Source organism: Mesoplodon bidens, assembly GCF_964165515.1.
Source record: "Mesoplodon bidens genome assembly, chromosome: 14".
NCBI classification, from domain to species: Eukaryota; Metazoa; Chordata; class Mammalia; order Artiodactyla; family Ziphiidae; genus Mesoplodon; species Mesoplodon bidens.
The window spans coordinates 70,871,704-70,884,727 of NC_138170.1; the positions used below are offsets into that span (position 1 = coordinate 70,871,704).

The 13,024-nt window shown below is 34.4% G+C and overlaps 1 protein-coding gene across 4 annotated transcripts in view; it reads left to right on the plus strand.

Moving 5' to 3' along the window:
• Positions 1-13,024, plus strand: part of ATAD2B (ATPase family AAA domain containing 2B) — a 166,398-nt gene that overhangs the window by 88,152 nt on the left and 65,222 nt on the right. For all 4 annotated transcript variants that reach the window (XM_081254850.1, XM_081254848.1, XM_081254849.1 and 1 more), the window contains exons 16-18: positions 495-806; positions 3,355-3,490; positions 11,144-11,330. In XM_081254850.1, the coding sequence (XP_081110976.1) occupies positions 495-806; positions 3,355-3,490; positions 11,144-11,330 (635 nt within the window). The remainder of the gene's footprint in view (positions 1-494; positions 807-3,354; positions 3,491-11,143; positions 11,331-13,024) is intronic.

The window sequence follows — 13,024 nt, forward strand, 5'->3', positions numbered from 1 at the left end:
ACTAAACTAATGATTGGAAATATTGATGAAGGATTGATATAAAACTATTTTTTTAAACCTTTCCTGAAGAAAGATATACATTATAATCAGTGGTTTTGGCACAAAATATATGACTTGTTTTCTTTTAATATCATTAGTTCATGTGTTTGTTAATTAAAATATTCAAAACATTTTTAGTCTTAATGAGTAAACAGTTTTATTAGGTGACTTTATTTAATTAATTAATTTATTTATTTTTACAACTTTATTGGAGTATAATTGCTTTACAATGGTGTGTTAGTTTCTGCTTTATAACAAAGTGAATCAGTTATACATATTCATCTGTTCCCATATCTATTAGGTGACGTTAAATGGTCATTTTTCATTTTGCTAGTGAAATTGCACATGATTGATTTAGTATTTTATTTTAGATAAAGATGTGCATATTTGCAAAATAGAGTTGATACTTGGAAAAATGGACTTACCTTTGTTATCCTTTTCCTTTTGTGCATTAGGCTATTGCGGAGCTGATATCAAGGCCCTGTGCACTGAAGCTGCCCTGATTGCGCTGCGGAGGCGTTATCCCCAGATCTATGCTAGCAGTCATAAGCTGCAGCTAGATGTTTCCTCAATAGTGCTCAACGCCCAAGATTTTTACCACGCAATGCAGAATATTGTGCCTGCTTCCCAGCGCGCCGTCATGTCTTCGGGACATGCACTATCCCCCATCATAAGACCACTGCTGGAAAGAAGCTTCAACAACATCCTAGCAGTCTTGCAAAAAGTGTTTCCTCATGCTGAAATTAGCCAGAGTGACAAGAAAGAAGGTAGTATAAATTACCTTTTCGTATTGTTAAAATGAAACAAGTACAGGCATAAGTAAATAAATTCTGAGTTTTCTTATAAGGTTATTTATGTTGTTACTCTTTTGTATTTGCCATGAATATAGGAAATGTATCCATTTCATTGGCCACTGTTTATTCTAGGCCTAGCATATTGTCTAGCATACAGTAGTTGCCTAGTCATTGTCCATAAAAAGAATGAATGGATGTTTGTTCTGTTTGTTCACTCTTGGGACATTCTGATTATCTTAATGTAGGAGTGTTGCCATCTTTAGAAAAGTTAGCTATGATAGTATTGGCTTACATTTCTTTTATTATTATAAAGCCCTTACATAAATTGTCATTTATTAATCCTCATAACAATCCTGGGGGTAGGTACTCTTACTCTATCAAAAATGAAGATGTTCACTTATATAGGGTCACTCAGTAAGTTCTAGGTCTTGCTCAAACCCAGGGAGCCTGACTCCAGAGCCCATGCTCTTAACCATGTTGCTATAATGTCCCTCTGGATTCAACTCATCATACTATTGTTATTGGCACAGCACTCTGCAGTGTGCTGTGCTAATGGAGTGTAAATTACTAGTAGGGCAGTAAATTAGAACCTGATGATAGAAGGTCTTGAGTTCTGGCCTCAAGATTGTAGTTTGGATTTGAGATAAAAACAGAAAGCTACTCTTAAAAATGTTACTTATGTACAGGAAAGCTCTAGGTTCCTGTGCTAATCAAAGTAAAAGCCCATGAACTTAGAAGAGACAGTAATTTAAAAAAATTCTCCTAATTTTCTTTGTTTAACATGTAGTCTGCACTGTATAAAAAATTGTCCAATGAATTATGTTAATGGTAAAACTGTTATATATAGTAAAAATCATCGATATTCAATGAATTTTGCTCGTCATACATATATTTTTCAGAAACTTTTTTTTAGGGTAGATTCTCATGAAATATCACATCGATTACTTGATTTCTTAAATTTGTCAAATGAGGAGGAGAACAAATAATACGTATGAGCCAGCTACTCTGCCATGAATTGTACATTTCTTATCTCTGATTTTCAAAACTGAGGATATATATCTTTTCCCAAATTTTTTTAATTTTTAAAAGACTGTGTCACCTTTAGAAGGTCATAAAAATCTTACCTTCTCTTCTGAGAGATTGTAACTTCTTTACTTGCATTTGAGAATTTTTTATGGCATTATTATCTGTGTTTTCTTACCATTTTTTCCCCATAAGTATAAAGTATGCTTTAGTTTCATTATTTTTCTTCACATACCAGTGGAGGAAAGAAACAAAATTTTCTCTGATTATTAATAATTGTTTTTTAGTTATTTAGATATATTATTCTGGATTGTTTTGGTCTTTAATGTTTTTCTTAGACAAGCATCCTTTCCTTATATATGAAATTATCAATCACAGGGTCCTCAATTATTTTCTGATTAACTTTTACAATATTAGTTGTGTTAAATACTTGGCTTTAAAAAGCCATTGAAATCTGTGTCTGCCAGCACAATTCAGTATCTCATTTTAGAAAGCATGCCTCTTTTCTTTCTTTGTTTTTTTGGGGAAGGGTATGATTTCTGTCAATCTTAATTTCCTCCCATTTCTCCTACACATGTAGCATTGCTTTTTATTGAATGAATTGACACTTTTGTTAGGTATGTATGAATTATGACTATTAACACTTTAGGTTGTAGTCCAGATAAATTTTTAAGTATGGCACTTTCAGTTGGAATTTTAGTTCCCGTTAGTCCATCGAACAATAACTTAAGACCCAATGTTACTTGAATGAGTACTTTTTTTTTTTTTTTTTTTTTTTGCGGTACGCGGGCCTCTCACTGTTGTGGCCTCTCCCGTTGCGGAGCACAGGCTCCGGACGCACAGGTTCAGCGGCCATGGCTCACAGGCCTAGCCGCTCCGCGGCATGTGGGATCTTCCCGGACCTGGGCACGAACCCGTGTCCCCTGAATCGGCAGGCGGACTCAACCACTGCGCCACCAGGGAAGCCCTACATTTTTTAAGATTGTTTTTTTTCCCACTGAATTCCCGAGTCCCTTCTTAACTAAGACTAGATTTTCCTTGAAATATGTGTGTGTGTGCCATGTGAAAAAATAAAGGTCAATTTGTTCCTTGTTGCTTTTGTAAGAACTGGGCCATACTTCAATTACTCTATTAATTAAACCATCTTATTTATATTAAATGTACTGGTTTTGGTCAAAATTAACTTAGAAATTTTTAGTAAGTAGGTGGGTATTTTATGAGAGTGCCATTTCTTTTCCAGAGTTCTTGTAGTCTCCCAAAATGCATCTCATAACACTTAAGTAGTCTGTAAAGGTGAAAGAACTACATTGGTTCCATTTATAAATTATTCAGAATACTGTAGTTTGTCAATTTCCTTGGACAATCTGTGTTATTTGATGGATATCTTATTAGTTTTTGCCACTTGATTTTTAAACCAGTTTTTCTTAGCTTTGGTAGCACATTAATATTAAAGGACTTTTTAATCCTCATAACCTTTGTGATTTTTTTTTTAAAACAGATATAGAAACTCTGATTTTAGATGATAGTGAAGATGAGAATGCTTTATCAATTTTCGAGACCAGTTGTCACTCAGGATCACCAAAGAAACAGTCATCAGCTGCTGCTGTACATAAACCTTACCTTCATTTTACAATGTAAGCAATTTATATCATTGATTTCAATTTATATTGAAATTTCTTTCAATTTAGAGTGATTTTTACTACTTTATAGTTAGAATTACCGTATATTTTTACTTATGGTTGTAACCTGGAAGACTTTGTTTTTCTGTTGTTTGGACAAAATTCTGGAAAACTTTACTGTGTCTATGTTTTTGTGTGGTAATAAATTAGTTTATTGGTCAACTCAAGATATTTTTTCCTAAAATGATTGAGGGATTTTTTTTTTTTTTAAGTAGGGTAGGAGGAAGGGTTGCCTTCAGAAAGTAAACCCATGTCCCCAATTTTATTGCTTTTTATTTGAACTAAAGTGGACAGAAATGAAATATTTACCATGATCTAGAATATTTTGATTGTAATAAGTTTCATATGATAATTTAGGACTCTAAGGGTACTGAAGAGGTTTTGAATTAGAAATTGCTCAGTAACTAAACAAATAACTTTCTGATTCTCCAAAACCTCATTAGTTTACACTTTCCTAATTTAGATTTTATGTTTTTTCTATTTACATTTACCTTTGTCTATATTAAAGCAGCTTTTGCTGTGCACTTCAATGGGTAAACAATTTTAGTGTGAATGTAATTTTAAATTAAGAGACTAAATAGTTTTCAAATACTAACAGGGTCATCACTTGCATTTACATAATTATCATGATAGTTAAAGAACCATAATGCTGCAGTCAAGTAGGTCTAATAGGACTTTTATTAGAAGACACTGGATTGTGTATACTTTTTTTTTTTTGTGGTACGCGGGCCTCTCACTGTTGTGGCCTCTCCCGTTGCAGAGCACAGGCTCCGGACGCGCAGGCTCAGCAGCCATGGCTCACGGGCCCAGCCGCTCCGCAGCATGTGGGATCTTCCCGGACCGGGGCACGAACCCGTGTCCCCTGAGTCGGCAGGCGGACTCTCAACTACTGCGCCACTAGGGAAGCCCTGTGTATACTTTTAAGTAATTTTTCTTTAGAGATATTTTGAACAAATTTAAGTCTTTAATCGAAGTTTTTCCCATGTAGATTTTGGTGAAATGTTAATTTGATTATTTGCATTGATAACCCTTCCTTGTTTTTTAGTTTTTGAAATGAGACTAAATTACTTTAATTTACTCTTTAACAGCAAGCTCTTCTATTAGAAACTTTTTTCTTCACTCCAGAGCCTTTCTTTTATGCCCTCTGGGAAGTTTTCTTAAACTGTTTCAGTAATTTTACAGATCTGTTTATTAATGGCTAAGGGAAAACCAAATAATCATTTTTTTCTGACTTTCACCTGGCTAGCCTGTGTGCCGTGTGTGCTGTTTGTTTTGACAATTTTAGTTATTTGAATTGAAATACATAGTAGGAGCTAAGAAACTATCAATTTTTAAATTTTACATTAAGAACATTCTGTTACTGATTTAATGTATATCAGTGGTATGGCTTATTTTGGTTGGCTTAGCCTTTCTCAAGGAATTGGTTTAATTTTAACCTCTTTTACATACGCTTTTCTAGTTCATTGCTTTGACTTTGATTTAATAGTGAGACAGCTATATCCTAGAATGTGCTGTTTTTTAAAGATGTTTTGATAAATTACTTTATTTATTCACTCATACTGCCTTTTTTTTTTTTTTTTTTTTTTTTTTACCCTGTGCCAGGCATTGTACTAGGTGCTCAAAGTATGAATAAGATATAACATAGTTCTTACTCTGGAAGAGTTCTTGTTCTTGGGGGTGACAAACATTGTGATATGGCTAAAGTGTTACGAAAGCAGAACTAAGAAGCTTCCACAGGGAAGTCCAGGAATGCTTCACAGAAAAAATGGTGACATTTGCTATCCTTTTGAGTATGAAGGTATAGGAGTTAGCATTTGTTGCTCATTACAAACTAGACATGTGGTAGGTATATAAAACTGGGGCTTTATATATGTTAATACATATAGGCCTCTCAACAGTCATTAGCATTTGTGGTATCATCATTTTATAGATGAGAAAACTGAGATACAAAGAAGTTAAGTAAATTGCCCATGATCATGCTGCTAGTAGGGGGCAGACTTGGTACTGTTTGTTTCCTGGGATCATATTCTTTCTCTTGTACTATGTGGTTTCCAAATTGATTTCTGAGCTTAATAGGTAGATAGGGTTTTTTAGGGTAGGTTGGATGATATGATTTTTCACACTTTCCAAGAAGCATTTACTTTAGAACATACGCCTTTAATGAGGACTACACATGTATTTTGTTGTTGTTGATTTGGTTTGGTTTGGCTTTTTTGTTCGAGCAACATGTGTTAGCATGCCAGATTAATACAAAAAAGATTCTGGACAAGTAGAAAGCATGACTTTAATGCTGGTGTCAGTAGCACTAGCTTGGGCATTGATGGTGGGTTTCTTTTTCTGGGAATAGTTTCCGAAAACAGTGTTTCAACCTTTTATTTAGATTTAAGATGAAATAGAAGTCAAGCTATTTAAGGCCTGTCAATCTGGTAGAGAACCCTTATGATGGAAAATAAGTTTTCTTTCTTATTGTATATTACCATAAGGGGATTAGAAACAGAACTTTTTAAGGTTTTCCAAATGAAAACAGCTTTGTTTTTTCTGATTAGAAAGATGATATACTCTGTAGAAAATTCAAGTAAAAAAGAAGAGCATAAAGAAGAAAGTAAAAATTAAAGCCCAAGCACCTGAAGGTAATATGTGTTAACATTTTGGTGACCACACTTCCATATTCTCTCTATCCATATAGACAGACCCATATATTATCTTATATAACTTATACTCTCCTGTAGGGTTGTTAATGTAACTTGCTTCCCCCCCCCCACTATGTTGGGAATGTTATTTCATGTCAGTATATGTTTAATGTCATTCTTTTAAAATAGCTGCATAGTATTTTTTTAGATGTTTCATAATTTATATAACCTTATTGATAAAAATTGAAATTTCTAGTTTTCCTCTTTTATAAGCAGTGCTGTGATAGACATCTTTCTAAGTATACATCTTTATAACATTTTCTGATTCAGACCTTAAGGTAGATTTTAAAAACTGATTGCTGTGTCAAAGTGTATATACATTTCAAAATCTGATAGAGATTGTTAAATTGCCTTCCAGAAAGGTTGTACCAGTTTACATTTCATCACTAATGTATGAGAGGGTTATTTTTTCTATTCCCTTGTCATTTCTGAGCACTGTTCATCTTTTAAAATCTTTGCCAACTAGATAGATGAAAATAATATCTTCTTATTTATTTGAATCGTTTGCACTTTCATATATTCATTCACTCATACAGATATTTTGTCAAAGTGCCCATCATGTGCCAGATGTTGTCCTAGGTAACTGGAATATGTCAGTGAACCAAATATACTAGGATCCCTGCCCTTATTCAGCTTACATTTTAGATGGAGACAGACAATAAAACAATCAGTGTGATAGATAAAATGTTAGAAGATAAGTACTATGGGAAAAAATGTAGAGAACACTAAGAAATAAGGGAATCTTTGGGAGTGGGATGAATTGCAGAATATCCCTGGATATACATTTTGGCATATATTTGGCATACTTGCCAAATTTAATTTCAGAAAATTGTACTTTTTTCCATTCTCACTATTCATGAGGATACCAATTTTCCCATCATCTATTTGCTAATAATGGTATTCTAATATTTATCAATCTAACAGATAAATGATGTTTCTCAGTATTTTCATTTGTTTTCATTATTTTTCATCTTTGTTAGTAACTACCAAATCTTTCTCAATCACTCTTGAGCTTTAAACTTTGTCCAGTTGCCTATCACCCTTTGTTGTGTCACAGATCTTTTGGTATATGCTGACTTGTGTCTTTCCTTCTCTTCCCATGAGTCCTATGAGCTACCATCCATTCAGTTTGTCCCAACTGGAATTGGACATCATTCTCAACTCTTTCCTCTTTCTTCCCTTCTATATCTAGTAAATGACCAAGTCCTATGGATTTTTCTTACTAAGTAAGTCTAATTCCAAGCTCTTCCTTCTACCTCCTCTGACACTGTTCTTGTCTATACTGTTATTAACATCTCATGCCTGGGTTATTATAGCAAACTCCTAACTGGTCATCTTTCCTATTGTTTTGCCTTCTTTCAAAACCCTTTCCTATACTGACATGCTGAGTTACAGTTGTCATCCAAAGACATGTGTATTGCTTATGTCACTTACCCTGCTTAAGCATCTTAATGCTTCCTCATTGTCTTCAGTGTACATTCCAACTTTTAACGTGGTTTACAGAACCCTTCATAGCCCTTCACAGTCTGATTCTCCTTCCCCCTTCCACTCCCTTACCCCAGTATCTTTACCTTTACATTACCCTAAAACCTTAAAAGAAGCTGGCTGTAATGAACTCTATCCTCAACCCCAAAGGGCCAAGAGGTTTTTTTTAGCCTCTGGTCCTTTGTACATCCTGTTTTTATTTCTTGAAATTCATCCTTTCTGCCTTCGATCTGTTGGGTTTGTGCTTTCATAACACTTTTTCAGGAAAGCCATTTATGAGTCTCTGATAGCACCCTGTACTTAAAGAGTGCTGCTTATTAATCACACTGAGATATAGTAATTTACTTCCTTTTTCCAATAAATGCACTGAGTTATGAGCTCTATGATAACAGTGGTATTGTTGGATAGCACGGGCCAAGGCATTCAACCTAGGAAGCATTCTAAAACTGTTAAATGAATGAACATTTTTTAAGAAGTTATTTATTTCTATCTTCTTCTTGAATTGTCTATATTCTTTGTATAAGAAGGTATTTTTTGGTAAAATACTGTCATACAAGCTCTTTATGCATTAAAGAACCAATCCTGTTAATGGCAAATTTAATTATTTGTCTCATATGAGTGTTTGCCGTTTGGTTCAGATTGTAATTTTTGAGTAACAAAAGTTCGTAGATTTTTATGAATTAAAAATACATGAATCTTTTGTTTTTCTTTGTTTCTGTGTTAGAATTCATTTTGTTTTGTGAAATGAGGATCTGAATCCTCCCTATTTTTTTAATAGATTTATTTATTTAATTAAGTAATTTATTTTTTGGCTGCATTGGGTCTTCGTTGCTCTGCGCAGGCTTTCTCTAGTTGCGGCAAGCAGGGGCTACTCTTCATTTTGGTGCAAGGGCTTCTCATTGTGATGGCTTCTCTTGTTGTGGAGCACAGGCTCTAGGCACGCAGGCTTCAGGAGTTCTGGCATGCAGGCTTCAGTAGTTGTGGCTCTAGAGCGCAGGCTCAGTAGTTGTGGCACACGGGCTTAGTTGCTCCGCGGCATGTGGGATCTTCCCGGACCAGGGATCGAACCCATGTCCCCTGCATTGGCAGGCGGATTCTTAACCACTGCGCCTCCAGGGAAGCCCCCTCCCTATTTTAAAACAATATTTGTGTTATAATTCATCTCTGTTCCATTTATTTTTATGCTTATTATCTTATATAAAATTCTTTCAATTACTATGATTTGTTTCCTGGGCTGCTATTTTCCACTGATCTGTGTTTCTTTTCTTTGGTGTATTCTTCATTCTATTATTCTGTTCTGTAATATGTATCAGTATAAAGTAGGGTGCATCTTAACTTTGTGTTTTAGAACCTGGACTTTGCAGTTATATGGACACCCAGTTGTATAATCTTATACCTAACCTCTGTTAGCCTTGGGTTCTTTATCTATTTAGTAAGAGGAAACTTATGTATTTCATAGAATTGTTAAGAAAATTAAACAAGAAGTGTGTATGAAGTGCTAGTTACTAAAACAGGTTTAAATGTTCTGAAATTGGAGCTAGCACACTAATCCAAAATTTTCTTGATGTTCTTTTTCTTTAATTAAAAAATATATTTATTTATTTGGCTGCGTCGGGTCTTAGTTGAGGCATGCAGGATCTTTAGTTGCGGCATGTGGGATCTTTTAGTTGTGGCATGCAAACTCTTAGTTGCGGCATGTGAGGTCTAGTTCCTGACCAGGGATGGAACCCAGCCCTCCTGCATTGGGAGTGTGGAGTCTTAGCCACTGGACCACCAGGGAAGTCCCCTTGATGTTCTTACTTGATTATTTTTTTCAGATAATGTTGCAAATAAGTTTTAATTCTCCCCCCCCCCGCCCCCCCGCTCAAATCTTTTTTGGGATTTTGATTTGCATTTTTAAAATCTATAAAATAAAATACTATAAACCAACCATATGTATATAGTTAACTATAGCTAGGTATAAATGCATAGGAAGAATTGACATCTATATTCAGGCTCATGATGTATTCTATATAGTTTCATACCTCTCTCATTAAGATTATTTAATATTGTTTATCATTTGTATTTTTGCAGTTGTGAATAGAATCTTCTTTCCTTTTTTATATTGGTTATTGATGGTGTTTAGGAAAATCTTTTGGTTTTTCTATTTCCATCTTCAGTCTTGTTATTTTGCTGGTAGACTATGGCAGTCATTAGTTGATTCTCTTGGATTTTCTAGTGTATAATCATATTCTTTACAAGTAACAGTGTTTGTTCAATTTCTTTCCGTTAGTTCCATTTTTAAATTTGCTTTATTCTTATTGCATTGCTTAGAATTCCCTGCATTATCTATAGTGATATTAGATAAACTTTTTTCATTTATCTTTTTAATGGTGCTGTAGAATCTTGAAAATACTAATTGAGTTTGTTTTAATATGTTATCCTAAATTTGCCTTCTCTGGTGTAGGGCTTTAGATGTTGTATATTAGGATAAGAACCGTTAGGTTTTTTTGGCCTAGAAACAAAATTGCTGCCACTGAAGGAGTCCTACTTTTTTTTTTCCTATTTTAAAAACTGTGGTAAAATGTAAAATAGATAGCTAGTGGGAAGCAGCGGCATAGCACAGGGGGAGATCAGCTCGGGGCTTTGTGACCACCTAGAGGGGTGGGATAGGGAGGGTGGGAGGGAGGGAGATGCAAGAGGGAAGAGATATGGGGATATATGTATATGTATAACTGATTCATTTTGTTATAAAGCAGAAATTAACACACCATTGTAAAGCAATTATACTCCAATGAAGATGTTAAAAAAAACTGTGATAAAATATGTATAAAATTTACCATTTTAACCATTAAAAAAAAGAAGTCCTACTTTTTTTTTTTTGCGGTACGCGGGCCTCTCACTGTTGTGGCCTCTCCCGTTGCGGAGCACAGGCTCCGGACGCGCCGGCTCAGCGGCCATGGCTCACAGACCCAGCCGCTCCGCGGCATGTGGGATCTTCCCGGACCGGGGCATGAACCCTTGTCCCCTGCATCGGCAGGCGGACTCTCAACCACTGCGCCACCAGGGAAGCCCCCTACATTTTGAGTAATCTTTAGATGTACCTCTTTGTTGGAGAATTGGAATTCTTAACATTTGACCTGGGATAACTAAATCATACTTACTGTCTGAAGCATTTTCCAAGTTAATATATGTGGTATGATAGGATGAACTTTCTTTTAGGATGGATTTTTATACTTTTATGTCTTGGTATTAATACGGCCAGAGAGATCAATATTTTAAAACTGTAATTATTGAAAAAATGCTTTGCTGTACTCAAAAAGATGAGAGAGGTAAACAAAAGTTCTATTAATTTGGCATTACATTATTTTATGTAAATATTTTCCTAATATTTTATTTTGGTCTTCAGAGTGTATGGTTTTGAAATCATTATTATGTCTTATGTGTATTGCAGGTCACCATATCATCAGCCAACCTCTTACAGGCCAAGACTATTGCTGTCTGGAGAACGAGGCTCAGGTCAAACTTCTCACCTTGCTCCAGCACTTTTGCACACTCTAGAAAAATTCTCTGTGCACAGACTAGATCTCCCAGCACTTTATTCAGTTAGTGCCAAAACACCTGAAGAATCATGTGCACAGGTAGGTTTGTACTGTGTCAAAGTGCTTCCTGCTTTCTTATTGTTTATATCTTAGTAGTGATTATAGATAAAATTTTTTCAAAGAACAGTAATATGAATATTAACTTTTTGTTGGTTATTCATTAACATTCTAATATTAAGGCAGAGGATCCTGTTGATTTTTTAAAGTGAGCTCATTGTTTTTCCCATGATACTTCGTTCTTCTCTGAAATTTTAATAATCCAATTTCTTGTATTAAAGGTTCATTTCATTAAACAGTGTAGAAAGGGAGCTTCTTTTTGCCTTTTCTGACCCTTTTTTCAGGGCCTCTTTAGACTTCTGTCTTTAGATCTCTTTAGACAGCCTTATTGTAGTAAGGGAAATGATATCGACTTTGAGAATGCCAGGGTTTAAAATTAATATAGAAAAGTGATAGCAATTTTAAAATTATATATTTTGTATCAATAATCAAGTGTGTTTGATATTTGATTTTCAACTACTTTATATTTGCTAGCTTGTGAAGCAAAATTATAGTGGGGCTGTTTATATTTCTTGATGTTTTAATATATAACTGTGAATTTATTATAAGTGTGTCATGTTGGAACTAGGGGCTAAGGGAATAAGTTTTTGAACCAAGAGACCATGTCTTCACCATTCCTGTGTCTCTGACACAGTGCCCAGCTCATAGTAAGTACTCATTAAGTGTTTGAATGTCACTTTCTACTTTGATATTTAGCCTACTTTTAGAGATTAGATGGCTGGAGTAGTAACACTTAAGAGCACTGCACACAGTTTTGTTGTTTTTTCAGTTATAGTTCATAAATATTTAATACATAAACTATCTAATTGAAAACCATTCTGTACCTTGTAGCATGAAATAGATTTTTTTAAACAGTTCATAGTGTCATAGTTTTATTTCTCTTTTATTTACAACTCTTTGGGTATGAACATCCTAGCAGTACTTCACTACTTCTAAAGCCCTATTTAAAGGTTTTTTTCCCAAAACCCATGGCCTGCCTTAAAAACTATATACCAGTAATTTTCTCCAAGTTTTATACATTTAATTTATCCTGGCTGTGAGTGTTTTCCAATAATGTTGATTTATATGTTTGCTCGTATTTTTCCTTTTTAGTGAGACAAAATTATTGCAGCTTTTATGCAAGTAAGAGAATTACTTGGTACCATTATAAAATAAATCCAGGGGATTTACTAGGAAGATATAAATTAGCAAGGTTGACTTCAGAGGAGAGAGTATCTAAATAGACAGTAGTTGTGGAAGAAGAATTGAGTGTCAAAAAGCACTAAATCCAAATAGTTTCACAGGTGAATTCTTTTAATCTTAAAGGATAAGATTATTTTGATGCCAGTTAAACTTTTCCAAAGCATAGAAAAAGAAGATGTGAAATCAAAAAAAAGAGTGATGCTAAACCTTTGAAAGAAATGCAAAGAAAATTGTAATCTAATCTCACTTAGACAGTGGTCATAAAGTAAATATTACAAATGGAATCTAGTAGCACATTGAAAGAGTAATATACCATCACTAAGGCATGCAAAATTGATTCAGTTACATGTGAGATATATAAATACTGGAATGAACACACTGGAGTTGTAAATATTTGCCTATGTTATGATTGTAGTATTAACTGAAAACCTGTTAGGGCCAATAAGAGAATTCTGTAAGGCAGACAATTTCAAAGTTAATGTTATAAAATCAAT